Source organism: Siniperca chuatsi, linkage group LG11, assembly GCF_020085105.1.
Source record: "Siniperca chuatsi isolate FFG_IHB_CAS linkage group LG11, ASM2008510v1, whole genome shotgun sequence".
Classification (NCBI taxonomy): domain Eukaryota; kingdom Metazoa; phylum Chordata; class Actinopteri; order Centrarchiformes; family Sinipercidae; genus Siniperca; species Siniperca chuatsi.
Genome location: NC_058052.1, coordinates 18,057,457 through 18,070,612, shown reverse-complemented (window position 1 = coordinate 18,070,612; position 13,156 = coordinate 18,057,457). Strand labels below are relative to the sequence as shown.

Here is a 13,156-nt window from a genome sequence, read left to right as displayed (position 1 = left end):
GATGGTTTTACAAAACACTGGTGAACCACCTATTTTTAATTTAAAGCGAACATCCCCACATCTACTAACTGCAAATGGGATCAATACACAAGTAGGTGTTAAACGCTGTGGTTAACTATGTTTAGCGACACGTTCGGCAGTATTTTAGAGAACATGAGAAAATGTATAATTTATACCAATTACACAAATTAAAACACCTTGTGAGGTTTTATGCTACTGCACATATTCTCCCTTACTTGTACTATATACACTCTCACATATTCATACATTTCTGTTTATTTTTATATACCTCTATACATATGTACATTACTCTGCACTTTACTGTTGTTTGCACTAATGGTTAGATGCATTTCATTGTCTTAGAGCCTGTACTCTATGCAATGATAAAACAACAATAATAATAATAAAGTTGAATCTAATCTAATAATGTCACATTCTTATGTTCATATTATTTCATATGTCTATGCATGCTCTTTCGTTTCTATGAATATTTTCAGACCATCCAAGTTTTTACTTAGACTACACGCATACAAGTTGGTCCAACCTTACATATATATATATATATATATATATATATATATATATATATATATATATATATATATATATATATATATATATATATATATATATATATATATATATATGCTTCTCCCCAAGGGACACTGTGTGAGTGATGAGAGGTATGTAGAGCTTGAGAGGGGAGATGGTGTTGGTGAGATTTGGTCCAGGTCTTTCTGGGTGCACCTATTCACTTGCCACCTCCAGGACAATCTGCAAATGCAGCAAACAAAAAAGTTTAAAAGCACTACCATCACTGTGTAGTGGTTATCCAGAGTCCATAATCACAGTTTCTTAAAGTCAGTGCAGGTGATTAGCTAACTTAAAAAACACATGTGACCTGTAATATTTGATTAAAAACAAGTATTATTTGTTATTGAACACTTTTGGGTCACTATGCTATTTTAAGAGTAAAACAAGAATAAATAAGCAACTAGGCAAACAGAGGACTTTATTTCACTTTTCAGCAGAATTTGTATATTAGTATATATCAGACTAGTGTGTTTCTGTCAATTGATGTATTAAAAAGAACATCTCTGTTTATTCTATTTATGCACTGAAATGTGGCCCAGATATTACATTTTCTCACACTTCATCAGCGTTTGCCATTTTGTTATTTTTTGGAATATGACTTTTTTTTATTGCACAATCAGCCCCTATGGGCTATCCTTCTCCTCCCAATTCTTGACAACCCCAACCCTTCAGAGAGTACTGTTTACAGAACAATAAGCATAAAACTAAAAACAACTACCACAACTCTAACATCTATTTTTGTATTTATATTTTACACCGTGATTTTGAGCATACGCTCACAAAAATAGAGATATACTTGGCATACATTTTGACAGATTCTGAGCAGAATTGAGGTGAGCAGAATTTGAAAAGTTTGTTCCCTAATGTAATATCCACCATTTGTAGGAAACAATACAAAATGATTTATAGCATACAATGGGTGTGCTTGGTTAACAGACTAAATCATCCAAAATAAATATGTATTTTCCATTTTGAAAATTATGGGGGAGAAAAAATCATCTAGATAGATAGATAGATATCAAAACTATGTCGATGCGGTGATGTCAATGCAAAACTACGGTGATCCCTAAGAGGAAACAATGATAGTTTTATGAATTTTGCAAAATCACAAAATTCTCTTTAACCACTGTAATAACATATTGTATATGCATGGGATCTAAATGGCAGGCCTACAGCCTATAAGGTTATAGGAATAATGTGCTGTAGAGGTCAAGCCTATAAGGGTCATGGCCTTTTCAGGAAATGATTCCTTATTCTCACAGGCCAAAAATTCAAACTCTGTATTTTAACATTTTAACACTATTTGTGTTTGTTTTGAGCGGACTTGTTTGATTAGTCAGGTTTTACAGACCAACTTGTGAAGTATTAGAAAAATGCAATGAAACAGGGACTGAAAAGTATGAACATTCAGTTTATTACCATTGGAGGTGCAACATACCCAACAAAAATTAACTGGATTTTCATCATTTCCCCACTAGATGTCACCCACTGACCGTACAATACAAGCCAGGGTTCTTGTAAAGTGTCATACAATTTTGAGTTAGGACATACTTCATATCTAACATCAACAACAACCAAGCAAATTTAAAAAACGATTTATCACGAATAGTATAATTTGTAAATAGAAGTGTGTGTTTTACTTGTATCTCTGCAAAAACTTTAGTAATTACTCATATTATGCAAATCACATCCATGAAACTTACCTAACCTATGAACATAAGACTCGAAAAAATGTTTATGCTGGCTATTTTTTTTTTTGTTTATTTTATATTGTTTGATTCAACTTTAATCAAAATACCTACATCCCCTTGTGTACATTGTATTTGTATCACCCATCAAAGGACAGCTGAATTGGCTTTAACAGGCTCAATAAGCAGGTATTAATATGTAATGTAATAAAATAAAGTTGAATGCATGTAAAATAAAGACTAACTGGCATATTTAATAATGTGATGCTCAGGAGGATGGATGGATGGATGGAGCCAGGATGTGGCATGTGTGCATGACGTCATTTCTTCATGTACTGTGCGCCATTTTGGAAGAAAAAAATCACGGATAATTTCCGTGGTCTTGACAGATCTGGACCCGAGTCTTCACACTGATTGTGGATGCTATCTATTTCCCCGAGCAAGCCGCATTGGTTGATTAGGTATTGGAAGCTGTGTACAGCAAGAGCTGCTACATGAAGCAATGGCAGGTAAGCTACTTGAAGGGAGGAAAAGGACCCACCTCACTTGGTGTGTGTGATGGCCTGAATCTGCAAGTTAGCTAGCCAACGTTAGCGCTGGCAAGCTAAGTTGCTAGTTGTCAAACTGTGTCACTGTCAGGTCATTTTATCGCCAGACGAAACGCGAATCAGATACAAACTAACGCTGTGTTCTTTTTACAGGAGTTGCAGGAGGAAATGATTTTCAGTGGTGTTTCTCACAAGTGAAAGGAGCGATAGATGAAGATGTTGCGGAAGGTATGTTGCTAACGTTAGCTTGGCGGCTAGGCTAAAACGGTGGGTAGCTAGCTAGATGGGCTGATGATGATGCTCTGGGGGCTTCACATGAGATGCACGATAGCTAGATGGTCGTACAGGGATTAATATAAGACAGCTGTCGTGATTTGTGTAAGTCTGTTTGTGGATCAGTTGCACAAACGCCCTTTCCTCTGTAAATTGCTGTATGTCGCTAGCTACCTGTATGCTAGGTGGTGGCTAAGCTATTAAAGGGGAGCGACCGTGTCCATGACGTCAATGTGCTGCGTCCATAAATTGTCGAGTGACGACATGCTTGTTTTCATTCATTCATTCATTCATTCATTCATACATACATGAATGAATGGGTGTACGTGTTTGTCTGTCAATGTGCCTAATGCTTTATTTCATACAAATATCATTGGCACCAGATGTAGTACACAGTAGCGTTGTTCTAGCTGTCAAAAGCATTATCATCGTAAAAGCTGAGCTATTAAGTCTGATTCACTCTGATTTGTGTCCATTTTCAGCTGACATAATCTCAACAGTTGAGTTCAACTATTCTGGAGAATTGCTTGCAACTGGAGATAAAGGAGGCAGAGTAGTGATATTTCAACATGAACAGGAGGTAAGATTCATATGGAATGACAGATGAGTATCTTCAACAGTATTATGTCAGAAGTTATATGCTGACTCTGTATTGTAATGATAATGCTTATACCTTGGTGACTTATGTTTGCAATGTTTATTTTCAGTCTAAGAATCGTCCACACCTGCGCGGGGAGTACAACGTCTATAGCACTTTTCAGAGTCACGAGCCAGAATTTGACTACTTGAAAAGTTTAGAAATCGAGGAAAAAATTAATAAAATAAGATGGCTACCCCAACAAAATGCTGCTCACTTTCTACTTTCGACTAATGGTAAAAGTTCACTTTTGATCTATTTTGATTATTTGGTGATTTCAGAATTTGAAACTGTGTGACTTGAAACTTAGCTTGATCCCTATCAGACAATTGTTCTTCACTTCTAAATTTTACAACTTTATCTGTTTTTGTCAGATAAAACTATCAAATTGTGGAAAATTAGTGAAAGAGATAAACGAGCAGAAGGTTACAACCTGAAAGATGAAGATGGACGACTCAGAGACCCCTTTAGAATCACCTCTTTACGGGTATGTTTAATCGTACGTCAGACCTGTCTCGTCTTTGAACATGGCTTTTTATGGTTTTTATAAAAACTTATCTAAAAAGTGCATGTTATGTTTCAGGTACCAGTACTGATGCCAATGGATCTCATGGTAGAAGCAAGCCCACGGAGGATCTTTGCAAATGCGCACACCTATCACATTAATTCCATTTCTGTAAATAGTGATCATGAAACGTATCTCTCTGCAGATGACCTAAGAATAAATCTATGGCACTTGGAAATCACAGACAGAAGTTTTAGTATCCTTTTTCTTCATCAGAAAACCACTATTAGAAAAGTGGCTTATAGGCCAATAGTCTCTGCATTGTATCATAATGAAACATAAGACTGCTACTTCCTTAACAGTGTGTTCCCAGATATTGTAGACATCAAGCCCGCCAACATGGAGGAACTGACAGAAGTAATCACAGCTGCTGAGTGCCATCCACACCAATGCAATGTATTTGTGTACAGCAGTAGCAAAGGCACCATCCGCCTGTGTGACATGCGAGCGGCGGCACTCTGCGACAGGCACTCAAAGTGTAAGTACTTCCACTGTGTAGTGCTGCAATGTTCAGTCAATTAATTATTCTATAAGTGGAAAATTCATTTATATTGAAATTTTGATAGACTAATTATGTAACTTCTGGACAAATACTAGACATTTAGCAACAGTTTTTCTAATATTGACATTTCCATTTTGTATATTACTATAAATCGATAATGTATAGGGGTATTTTGACTTTTGGTCTGACCGAACAAATTTGAAGACATAACTTTTTGATCTGGTAAATTGTGATTGGTTTTCATTATTTGACATGTTCTAGATTGTATATGATTACTTGATCAATTAAAAAGACTATTTTTATATTATGTTTATTTTTAGATTGAGATTATTTGCTAATTCATTTAAAAATAATAATAAAATGTTGCTTTACTTACCAATAGTAAAGATTTCTTTATTTGGCGTTATTGTAGTTACGTATTGTAGTTATTGTCCAACAAAGTCCATGCTGCGAATGATTTTAGAATAAGAATTGTGAGGATTTTTCTTTTCTTTTTCAGTCTTTGAGGAGCCTGAGGATCCAAGCAGCCGATCCTTTTTCTCTGAGATAATCTCCTCCATCTCGGACGTGAAGTTCAGTCACAGCGGACGCTATATGATGACACGTGACTACCTCTCCGTCAAAGTTTGGGACCTCAACATGGAGAACAGGCCAGTGGAGACGTATCAGGTGCATAAACTTATCTAGTGACTTTGAATATAACTGACATTAACCCTATGTGAGAACAAAATGAGCACTACAGTGTTTTAAAAATAATATCTCTGTGTTAGCTGAATGAGTCCTTTAACACTTTTAATTATCTCCATACAGATAAACATTACGCTCAAGTGAATATTTAGGTTAAGCAATATGTTTTGTTTCAGGTCCATGAATACCTTCGCAGTAAACTCTGCTCCTTGTATGAAAATGACTGCATCTTTGACAAGTTTGAGTGCTGCTGGAATGGCAGTGACAGGTAAGTGCCCTTGCTCTTGCATAGGATAGCATTTCACCTGATACTAGCATGTGGTCAGTTTTTTTTAATAGTGTATTTTATTGTTTTGTGTTCCTGAATTGTAGATTTGGTAACATTGTGTTTTTAGTTTAGTTTTTCAAGTAAATGTAGATAATACTTTTAATTTTCTCTCCATCAGTGCCATTATGACCGGCTCCTACAACAACTTCTTCCGAATGTTTGACCGCAACACCAGGCGGGACATCACACTGGAGGCATCCCGGGAGAGCAGCAAACCACGGGCTACGCTTAAACCACGCAAAGTGTCCACTGGTGGCAAAAGGAAGAAGGATGAGATCAGCGTGGACAGCCTGGACTTCAACAAGAAGATCCTTCACACTGCCTGGCACCCCAAAGATAATGTGATAGCTGTGGCAGCCACCAACAACTTGTACATTTTCCAGGACAAAATCAACTAGAAGATTTGGGGCTCCAGAGGATAGGGCTTTTACCGTACCTGTGTAGTTAAGCCTACTACTTGTCTATCTGTATAAGAAGAAACAGCCTCGTTGTCCTCCTGGTGAAGAATTCGAAAGCACGTGTCTACTTTTTTTGCCACAGGAGGTTGATCTATAGGCCTGTTTTATTTTGAGTCTGAGCTTAGGTTGTTTTTGCCTTTGGCACCAGGGCAATCAACATGCCCCCCCGACCCAGAAAGCCCAATTCGGGTCTAATTGACGGAATGGCACTCCCTAGAGGTCAAACTCTTGAACGTTGGTGTTTGTGTTGACATTTTAAGCCTTCATTTCATGATTTAACGACAGAACTCTTGGAAGCCCTTATAATGACGTCTTGTCAAAGTTGTAACATCATCTCAAAGATTTTGGGCCCTGTGAAGCACGGATTAATGGCCAATAAGCCTAACTGTAACATTCCCCCATTGGCCATGTATTCAGGCCAAACTACTGGTGGAAGAGGCCATGAATTTGGAAGGCGGACCTGTTGCTTTTCTCCCCCCTCCCTCCTCTTACTTTACCCCAGTCAATACGGTGACATAATTTCACTGACTGTATCTACTCAAGTACACCTTGTCATCCACATAATAAAAGAAACTAAAACTACAGATGTGTTTTTAAATTTAGAAGTATGTATTAAAACATGTTTATTGCTTTGCATGTTTTTATGTTGTAGAGAGGTGGAAAACTGTCCAGTCACACCACTGTCTTTGAGCAGATCTCAAACTTGTTATGGAAATACTATTTGGGGCTACCAGTTTCAGAACCACTGTTGGAGACAACCGATAATGTGTTTGTTCATTTCTAGTTTTTGACCATGTTTTAGGATGCAGGCTGGAAACTACACGGCACAAGATGGGGCCCAGGACAAAGGGAATCTGCAGCCTTAATACCTACTTCTATCAGTGACAGCTACAAGTTATGTCCCCAAACGTTTTACAAACCTCATGTGCATTATTTGTAAATCCTATTTTATAGAGTTATGTCCTCAAATACTGCTGCTATATGTGGCTGTCTATGAAAATACAAAGGAGGAAAATTGCACACCATACGGTTTATGTGATAGAGTGCCTCTGAATCATGTAATAAGTAGGAAATTCAGACAGGCCTCATACAGTGCCCTTAGTCATTTATTAGGGATGTCACCAAAATTTGAACCGCATATTGCAAATGTGGATCTTATCTCCGTAGTTGTGAATGCAGAAATGAAGGTTGACTACACAAAACATATACTGATGACATTAAAACACACATGATAATGCATTGTCTTTGTCCATTGATTCCTAACATGGTGGCAATGTATTCACTTGTTTATTATTTTGACCAAAGTTCAATAAAATTTTAATTGTGTTCATCTGCATGTGGTCCTCTCCTTTGATAAACAGTCAGCTCCACGTTTCTACATATTTACTGGTTTGTAAATCCATCAGGGCCATATGTGTATTTCCAACTTTTATTTTGTGTAGGATGAACAAAATGGACCATATCAATGCTTAATATGCTATTTGATTATCTTATAATGAGCAATCAGCAATGGATGCAAGCACTTGCACTACTAGGCCAATTATCCCTTGGACAAAAAAATAAAAATTACAATTCAAAACAATTTCCTTTATCCACAGCTGATTTTAAATTTTTTAAAAATCTATCGACAGTATATCATTTAAAATCAAAAGTGATTTCTCATTGCAAAAGAAAAAGGCAATGACGCACAATATATATCAGTTCCCTAACATGCAGATTTAAGGAATAGAAAGCAGCTAAACAATCATCTCCAGGCCAGGACAAGGGACTACAGCAAAGGAGCAGAGGATTGGTCACTATTGTGTTCAGGAATATACGCCATTAAACAGCAATGACAGATCCTCAACTCTCTACGCTGGTGTGGGTGACATGGGGCACTCAATCAAATGGAACCCTGTCACATGGCCACATCTCCCCTGATATTCAGAAGGTCCCATTTTAAGGCATGCCAAGATGGTCACATCAAGGTGCTGCAACACACCACCATCCTACTTAGTAGGTGTTGTGGGAGGTTAGACGCTTCCCAATATATATCCTAAAAGGAGAGAGACAAACATGTAAAATAAGATGGTGCTGAGAGCGAAAAGAATTCTCCAAAAATATATATTACGAAACATATACTGAAGAAAAAACACTGAAGCTCGTCACTAGAAAAAATATCTGTGCCATAATATTTTTTTTAAAGTAACCACGTTGAGATAAGACATTGTGTTGGAGTAGTGCCCTAGAGACCAATTAGTACTGGTAATAAACTGAATTTCATAATAAAGCAAGTTATATTCTCTGCATTTTTAAGACAAAATAGTTGGGACACAACAGACCAAATGGAGTAACCTGTACACTCTCGGGGTTAGGAACAAAGCACCACCAAAAATCAAAACACAAGACTTAAATCTGTCACTCTTCAATTGATTGGCAGGTCGTTTAATACAGAGATAACACTAGACAACCACTAAATTATTCATGTTGTGTTGGAGCAATTAAAAGGTCAGCTTGCATCAGTGTTTCTAAACAGTAGGAAAACAGATCAATACTTTCATGTAGGATTATTTGAAAAATACCAAATAAATGTTTCATCTGCACATCAAATTATTCCATTATTTATGTGTTCTTTAAGGATCCCTCTGCAATTGCCTCTTAAAGGTTCCTATTAAGTGTTTTTAGTTTTTAAGCCACTGTAATATTGCCAGTTAGAGATTAAATTATGTTGCTTACCCGAGGCCAACAGCAAGTATGTGAGAAATGATTAATGAGGGAAGGAAAAGCTTCAGAAAGTCAGCAGAGAGAACACCTCCCTTCTTCATGACGCTGGTGTTCCTAATGCTGAGAGAGGTCGAGCGCTTAGGGTACTTCAGCAGGAACTCCCTACAGAGGAACACATTAATTTTTCAGTTTTGAATATATTAAAATCAATGAGTGCCAGTCTAATGTTATACTGACACCTCTGCTCAGAGAAAGTATTTTTTCACTCTATGAATTACGATTACATATCATAGCATAAAAAATAAAGAGAGATTAGCAAAATAGAAATAACAATTTCCTATTACCTCTACCATTCCTGTAATCACTTCCATTTTTCCTACTGGTAGTGATTACTTGTGCATCCAAAATGCATTCATGTGGTTCATAGCCAACAACAATTTGCTTTATAATTGTGTAACGGCACATTTTTGTCTTAAATCTTGGAATAATTACGTTAACTAAGATAACTCCACTGAAATTACAAAAAAAAATCATACCAAATACAAAGAGTTACAAAATGAGTGGTGGCTACATACTTTGGTGGATTGTTCTCAGGTCGGCTAGACCAGTCCCAGATCCAGTCAGCATTTTTCTTCATCAGGTTCTCTACTTCCCGTCTTCTTTCTTGGAAGTCTTCATCTGACTAAAAACACCAATTGTGGATAACCAAGTGCTGTCAGAACACATCCAGCAACAATGTGGCCATCACTTATTTACTTACTGACTTAGCTAAATACATTTTAATACAGGTCAGTGGTTCCAACAAATGTACCTGTGAACTGTTTCCCTCTGAGCCTCTCCACATAAGAAGGGGGGTCTGTGCCCTAAGTGGGCTGTTGTGAAGAAGCCAACAACACATAAGGGAAACCTTGGTCACTTAAGACACGTTTGGAACACAATTTCTTGACAAGCTGTATGAAACAACGCATGTGAAAAACACAAACTGTGCTTCCTGTTTTCCCCCACAAACCTGTCGCAATGAGAGCTTCCTCTGGAGCTGTTTCTGCCTGACTCGTGCTGTGCATCTAGCAGCATTGTCTCCACGTCCCCCTCCTGGCTGGACGTGGGGATTTGCTCCTGGCTTCCGTGATGACTGCTACTTTGGGAACCAGTGCCACTGAAATGCAGCTCAACCCAGGAACCTTAAATCAAACACATAATCTTAACACATGAAATCTGTGGTGGAAATCTGGGTATTCAGTACGGTATCACTGGCCTATATAGGCTGGGACTGCCGCCTAGGTTAGATGTACAGTAGAACAATAAACAGATACGGATTGCCCTTGGCTTGAAGGCATTTTCATTTCGCAACATTGCGAATAAAATTAAACAAAATTATGTTGTAACGTTGATCTTTAATCTAGCTAGTTAGCTATATTCAACGACTGTTCAGCTCAGGCTAGGTTAGCTGATTTAACGTTAGTTACTTGGTGTTTTCGCAACTATCGGCTAGCGCTAGCATCAACACTGGTGAGCTACAAGCTGTTGTGTCGTTTATACTTTACCTTGCAAACTCTCGTCCGAAACTTCCTTTTGGAGCGACATTGTACTGGTTTACGGTTCCACTCGTTTGCGCTGTTTTAGAGGCCTAAATGTAAACGAAATGGTGGCGAAATCTCTGTAAGCAGTTGGAGCTCAAACTAACACAATAACAATGACGCAATATTGTGTTTATCTTAAATGTGATTGGCTCTGAAACGGCCACGAGCAGCACGCAGACTGTCTACCACTCAAAACAGCGCGCATGCCCGCACACGCTTCCTGAACAACCTTAATAAACCACAGTGTATGCAATAAGCATGATTGCCAAGTCTCATATTCGCTTTGTTAAAACATTGTATTTATAACCGAAAGACATTACATTACATTTTGATTGAACCTTCTATATTATAGTAGTTCCACACACCTGTCTGCAGATGGCAGTCAGAGCTCATATCTGCCCCCTCTCTCAGATGAATCAGTATGTAGGGTACAGTACATACAATATACCACGTGATAAAGGTCACGCATCTCAGCCGTGGCTAAACTATGCAACTGCACGTTGTGCAATTATTTGGCCTAAAAAAAAAGGACATTCAATATTAAATGTGCTGTGGTCAGTATGTATATCCTACATCAGTGCACTTTTTGTTGCAGCTGTCTTTATGCCTCTATCCTGTATTGATCAGTGTCTAAGAGTCCCAAACCATCTACAATTAAATGAATGCTTTCTAGTTTACAATGTATCTGCTTCCTGATCTGAGGAACATAAAAGTATATTAACCAAGAAAAAACATGTTTCTACTGACTTTTCCACAGGGGACTAACAATGCGCTGTATTTTGACAAGATAAAACACATGTATTTTTTATTCACAATTTCTTAAAGAGGCGCCTCCAAATTTGAGGCTGGCAAATTGAATTATGTTTGCTACCATGGAGATTAGTATGACTGATTATTCTTGCAAAATGAAATTACTTCTACAAATGAGGGGGCTTATTATTCTGGGGTGTGTTCTCCTTCCTGGCAGAGCGTGGTTTACACGGAATATATGGAGCTTACTAGATAATTTCAAAACAGAGATAAATTACTTGGGTAACCACTAAAAAAGTTCTTACTGCAGTTTTCCTCCTTATCAAAAAAAACCTTAGACAAACAAGCAATATTAATTAAATTCCCTTTAGTGCTATATCAGGTTGTTTCACAATTAATCTTTTTTTTTCTGTAAGCTGTTTGTTTTGAACACCAAGTCATTGTTACAGTGTAGTTACTGTAAGTACATTTTTCCCATTTTGCCACAGAATTGAGATAACAGTCAATTAAGAATCATACATAGACAGTCTCAAGGAGATGCATATTGATTAAGCCAAAAATAAAAATAATTTTAAATTCTGTTCACTCTAGGAGAAAATATGCCTTTTGCCACACTGCACATGGGAATACCTGGGATTTCACTTGTAAGCCAGACAGACAGATCATTCAGAGACAAATTACATCAGAAATCACATGTTTGTCCTTACTCTGAAAACAAAGCCTATATATTCTAATAACCAAGCCTCTTGAGGATGTAATGTTCAGCACTGTTCAATGTAATACAACATGCAATATGATAAGATGTTGGTGATGTTGATTCAATCAATAATGCAGACATCTATGAAAACAGAAGCCATAAAGAATTTATCACAGGTATTATCTCAAATAATATTATATTCTGTTGGTCTAAGTTGTTCAGATTGTCATGTAGTGCTGTCAGATGTAGGCAATACTGGCAGTAATTTTGTTAAGTGTTATGAATGTTGTGTTCCGCTCCACATCCCAGCTCTCATTATAAAAATGCTCTCAACAGATAGCACATCTACCAAACCGTATGCATTGTACAGTTTTACAGTACCCCTCCATTGCTACATTGAGCTATTTGCTATTTCATGTTTTCCACATGACTTTAACTACAAGCTTTATTTACTGATATGCAGGTTATTATCAAACAAAAACAGGAAAAATATACTTGGCCCCATTTATGAGCTCACAAGAGCAATGAGCATTGGCTTAGCTAACACCACTGAATTTACACTTTACATAAGCTGTAAGTATCGTGCAGACCAGTATACGCAAAGAACTGACACATCCTATGATGCTATCAAGATGTAAAATCTAAAGCAAGATGACCTGTAGAGATGTAGGATAACAGTAGTATGATAGTCACTTTGTATTGATATAGCTACATTTGAGTCATGGAGCTAGCTTAAGTTTTTTTCTGAATGATAAATACAATCCTGCAACTTGTTGGACAACACTTAATGTTACCACTGTTTTGAAGACATTTCCAGATTCCTTAATGAATCTTGGAACAAATATTCAACAAAATAAAGTCGCTTTTTAACCTGTTTTCTAAGATTCCACTCACGTTCAGCCAAAGACAACATGTTAGCCAAACAGCGATAGGTATGTCTCCTTGTTCCTCTTCCACCCAGCACGCACCGCCAACGTTGAAAGTTTGATTGTTAGGTTTCTTTATCCACATTCATCTAATTTACACTTATTTTATATGTACAAACTACAGACTGTATAAACGCTAAAATAGCACGCTCATATTTTGCTCGCGTAGTATCTACTACAGTCTTTCAATTCGAGTATTGATATGTGTCACTTCCGGTTG

General features: G+C 37.3%; 2 protein-coding genes across 4 annotated transcripts; one reads left to right on the top strand and one right to left on the bottom strand.

The window, feature by feature from the left end:
* The first annotated feature begins 2,610 nt into the window (after positions 1-2,610).
* Positions 2,611-7,610, top strand: ppp2r2d (protein phosphatase 2, regulatory subunit B, delta). Its single transcript, XM_044213564.1, has 10 exons — positions 2,611-2,791; positions 2,984-3,058; positions 3,586-3,683; positions 3,811-3,976; positions 4,115-4,227; positions 4,324-4,501; positions 4,619-4,783; positions 5,307-5,476; positions 5,671-5,762; positions 5,941-7,610. Exons 1-10 carry the CDS (start codon positions 2,785-2,787, stop codon positions 6,218-6,220), a joined length of 1,344 nt encoding a protein of 447 aa, XP_044069499.1. The 5' UTR covers positions 2,611-2,784; the 3' UTR covers positions 6,221-7,610.
* An 85-nt stretch (positions 7,611-7,695) lies between these two features.
* LOC122884135 (BCL2/adenovirus E1B 19 kDa protein-interacting protein 3-like) lies at positions 7,696-13,117 on the bottom strand. Of its 3 annotated transcripts, none has more exons than XM_044213575.1 (7): positions 12,905-13,117; positions 10,528-10,610; positions 9,993-10,164; positions 9,795-9,855; positions 9,559-9,665; positions 8,996-9,145; positions 7,696-8,315 (listed from the first exon to the last, which is right to left on the bottom strand). In XM_044213575.1, exons 2-7 carry the CDS (start codon positions 10,565-10,567, stop codon positions 8,273-8,275), a joined length of 573 nt encoding a protein of 190 aa, XP_044069510.1. In that variant the 5' UTR covers positions 10,568-10,610; positions 12,905-13,117; the 3' UTR covers positions 7,696-8,272. The 3 variants fall into 3 exon arrangements, with proteins under 3 accessions (XP_044069510.1, XP_044069509.1, XP_044069511.1); XM_044213574.1 differs by lacking the exon at positions 12,905-13,117 and adding an exon at positions 10,929-10,961; XM_044213576.1 differs by lacking the exon at positions 10,528-10,610 and having other exon boundaries at positions 12,905-13,116.
* Positions 13,118-13,156: the final 39 nt, after the last annotated feature.

Bases quoted from the DNA above. Each gene is read 5' to 3' on its own strand.
- ppp2r2d (XM_044213564.1), top strand. The intron at 3,059-3,585 runs GTATGTTGCTAA...GTCCATTTTCAG, and splicing joins AGATGAAGATGTTGCGGAAG to CTGACATAATCTCAACAGTT. The intron at 3,684-3,810 runs GTAAGATTCATA...GTTTATTTTCAG, and splicing joins TATTTCAACATGAACAGGAG to TCTAAGAATCGTCCACACCT.
- LOC122884135 (XM_044213575.1), bottom strand. From the start codon at position 10,567: ATGTCGCTCCAAAAGGAAGTTTCGGACGAGAGTTTGCAAG. The intron at 10,165-10,527 runs GTAAAGTATAAA...GTTTGATTTAAG, and splicing joins TTCGGACGAGAGTTTGCAAG to GTTCCTGGGTTGAGCTGCAT. The intron at 8,316-8,995 runs GTAAGCAACATA...CTCTCCTTTTAG, and splicing joins ATACTTGCTGTTGGCCTCGG to GATATATATTGGGAAGCGTC.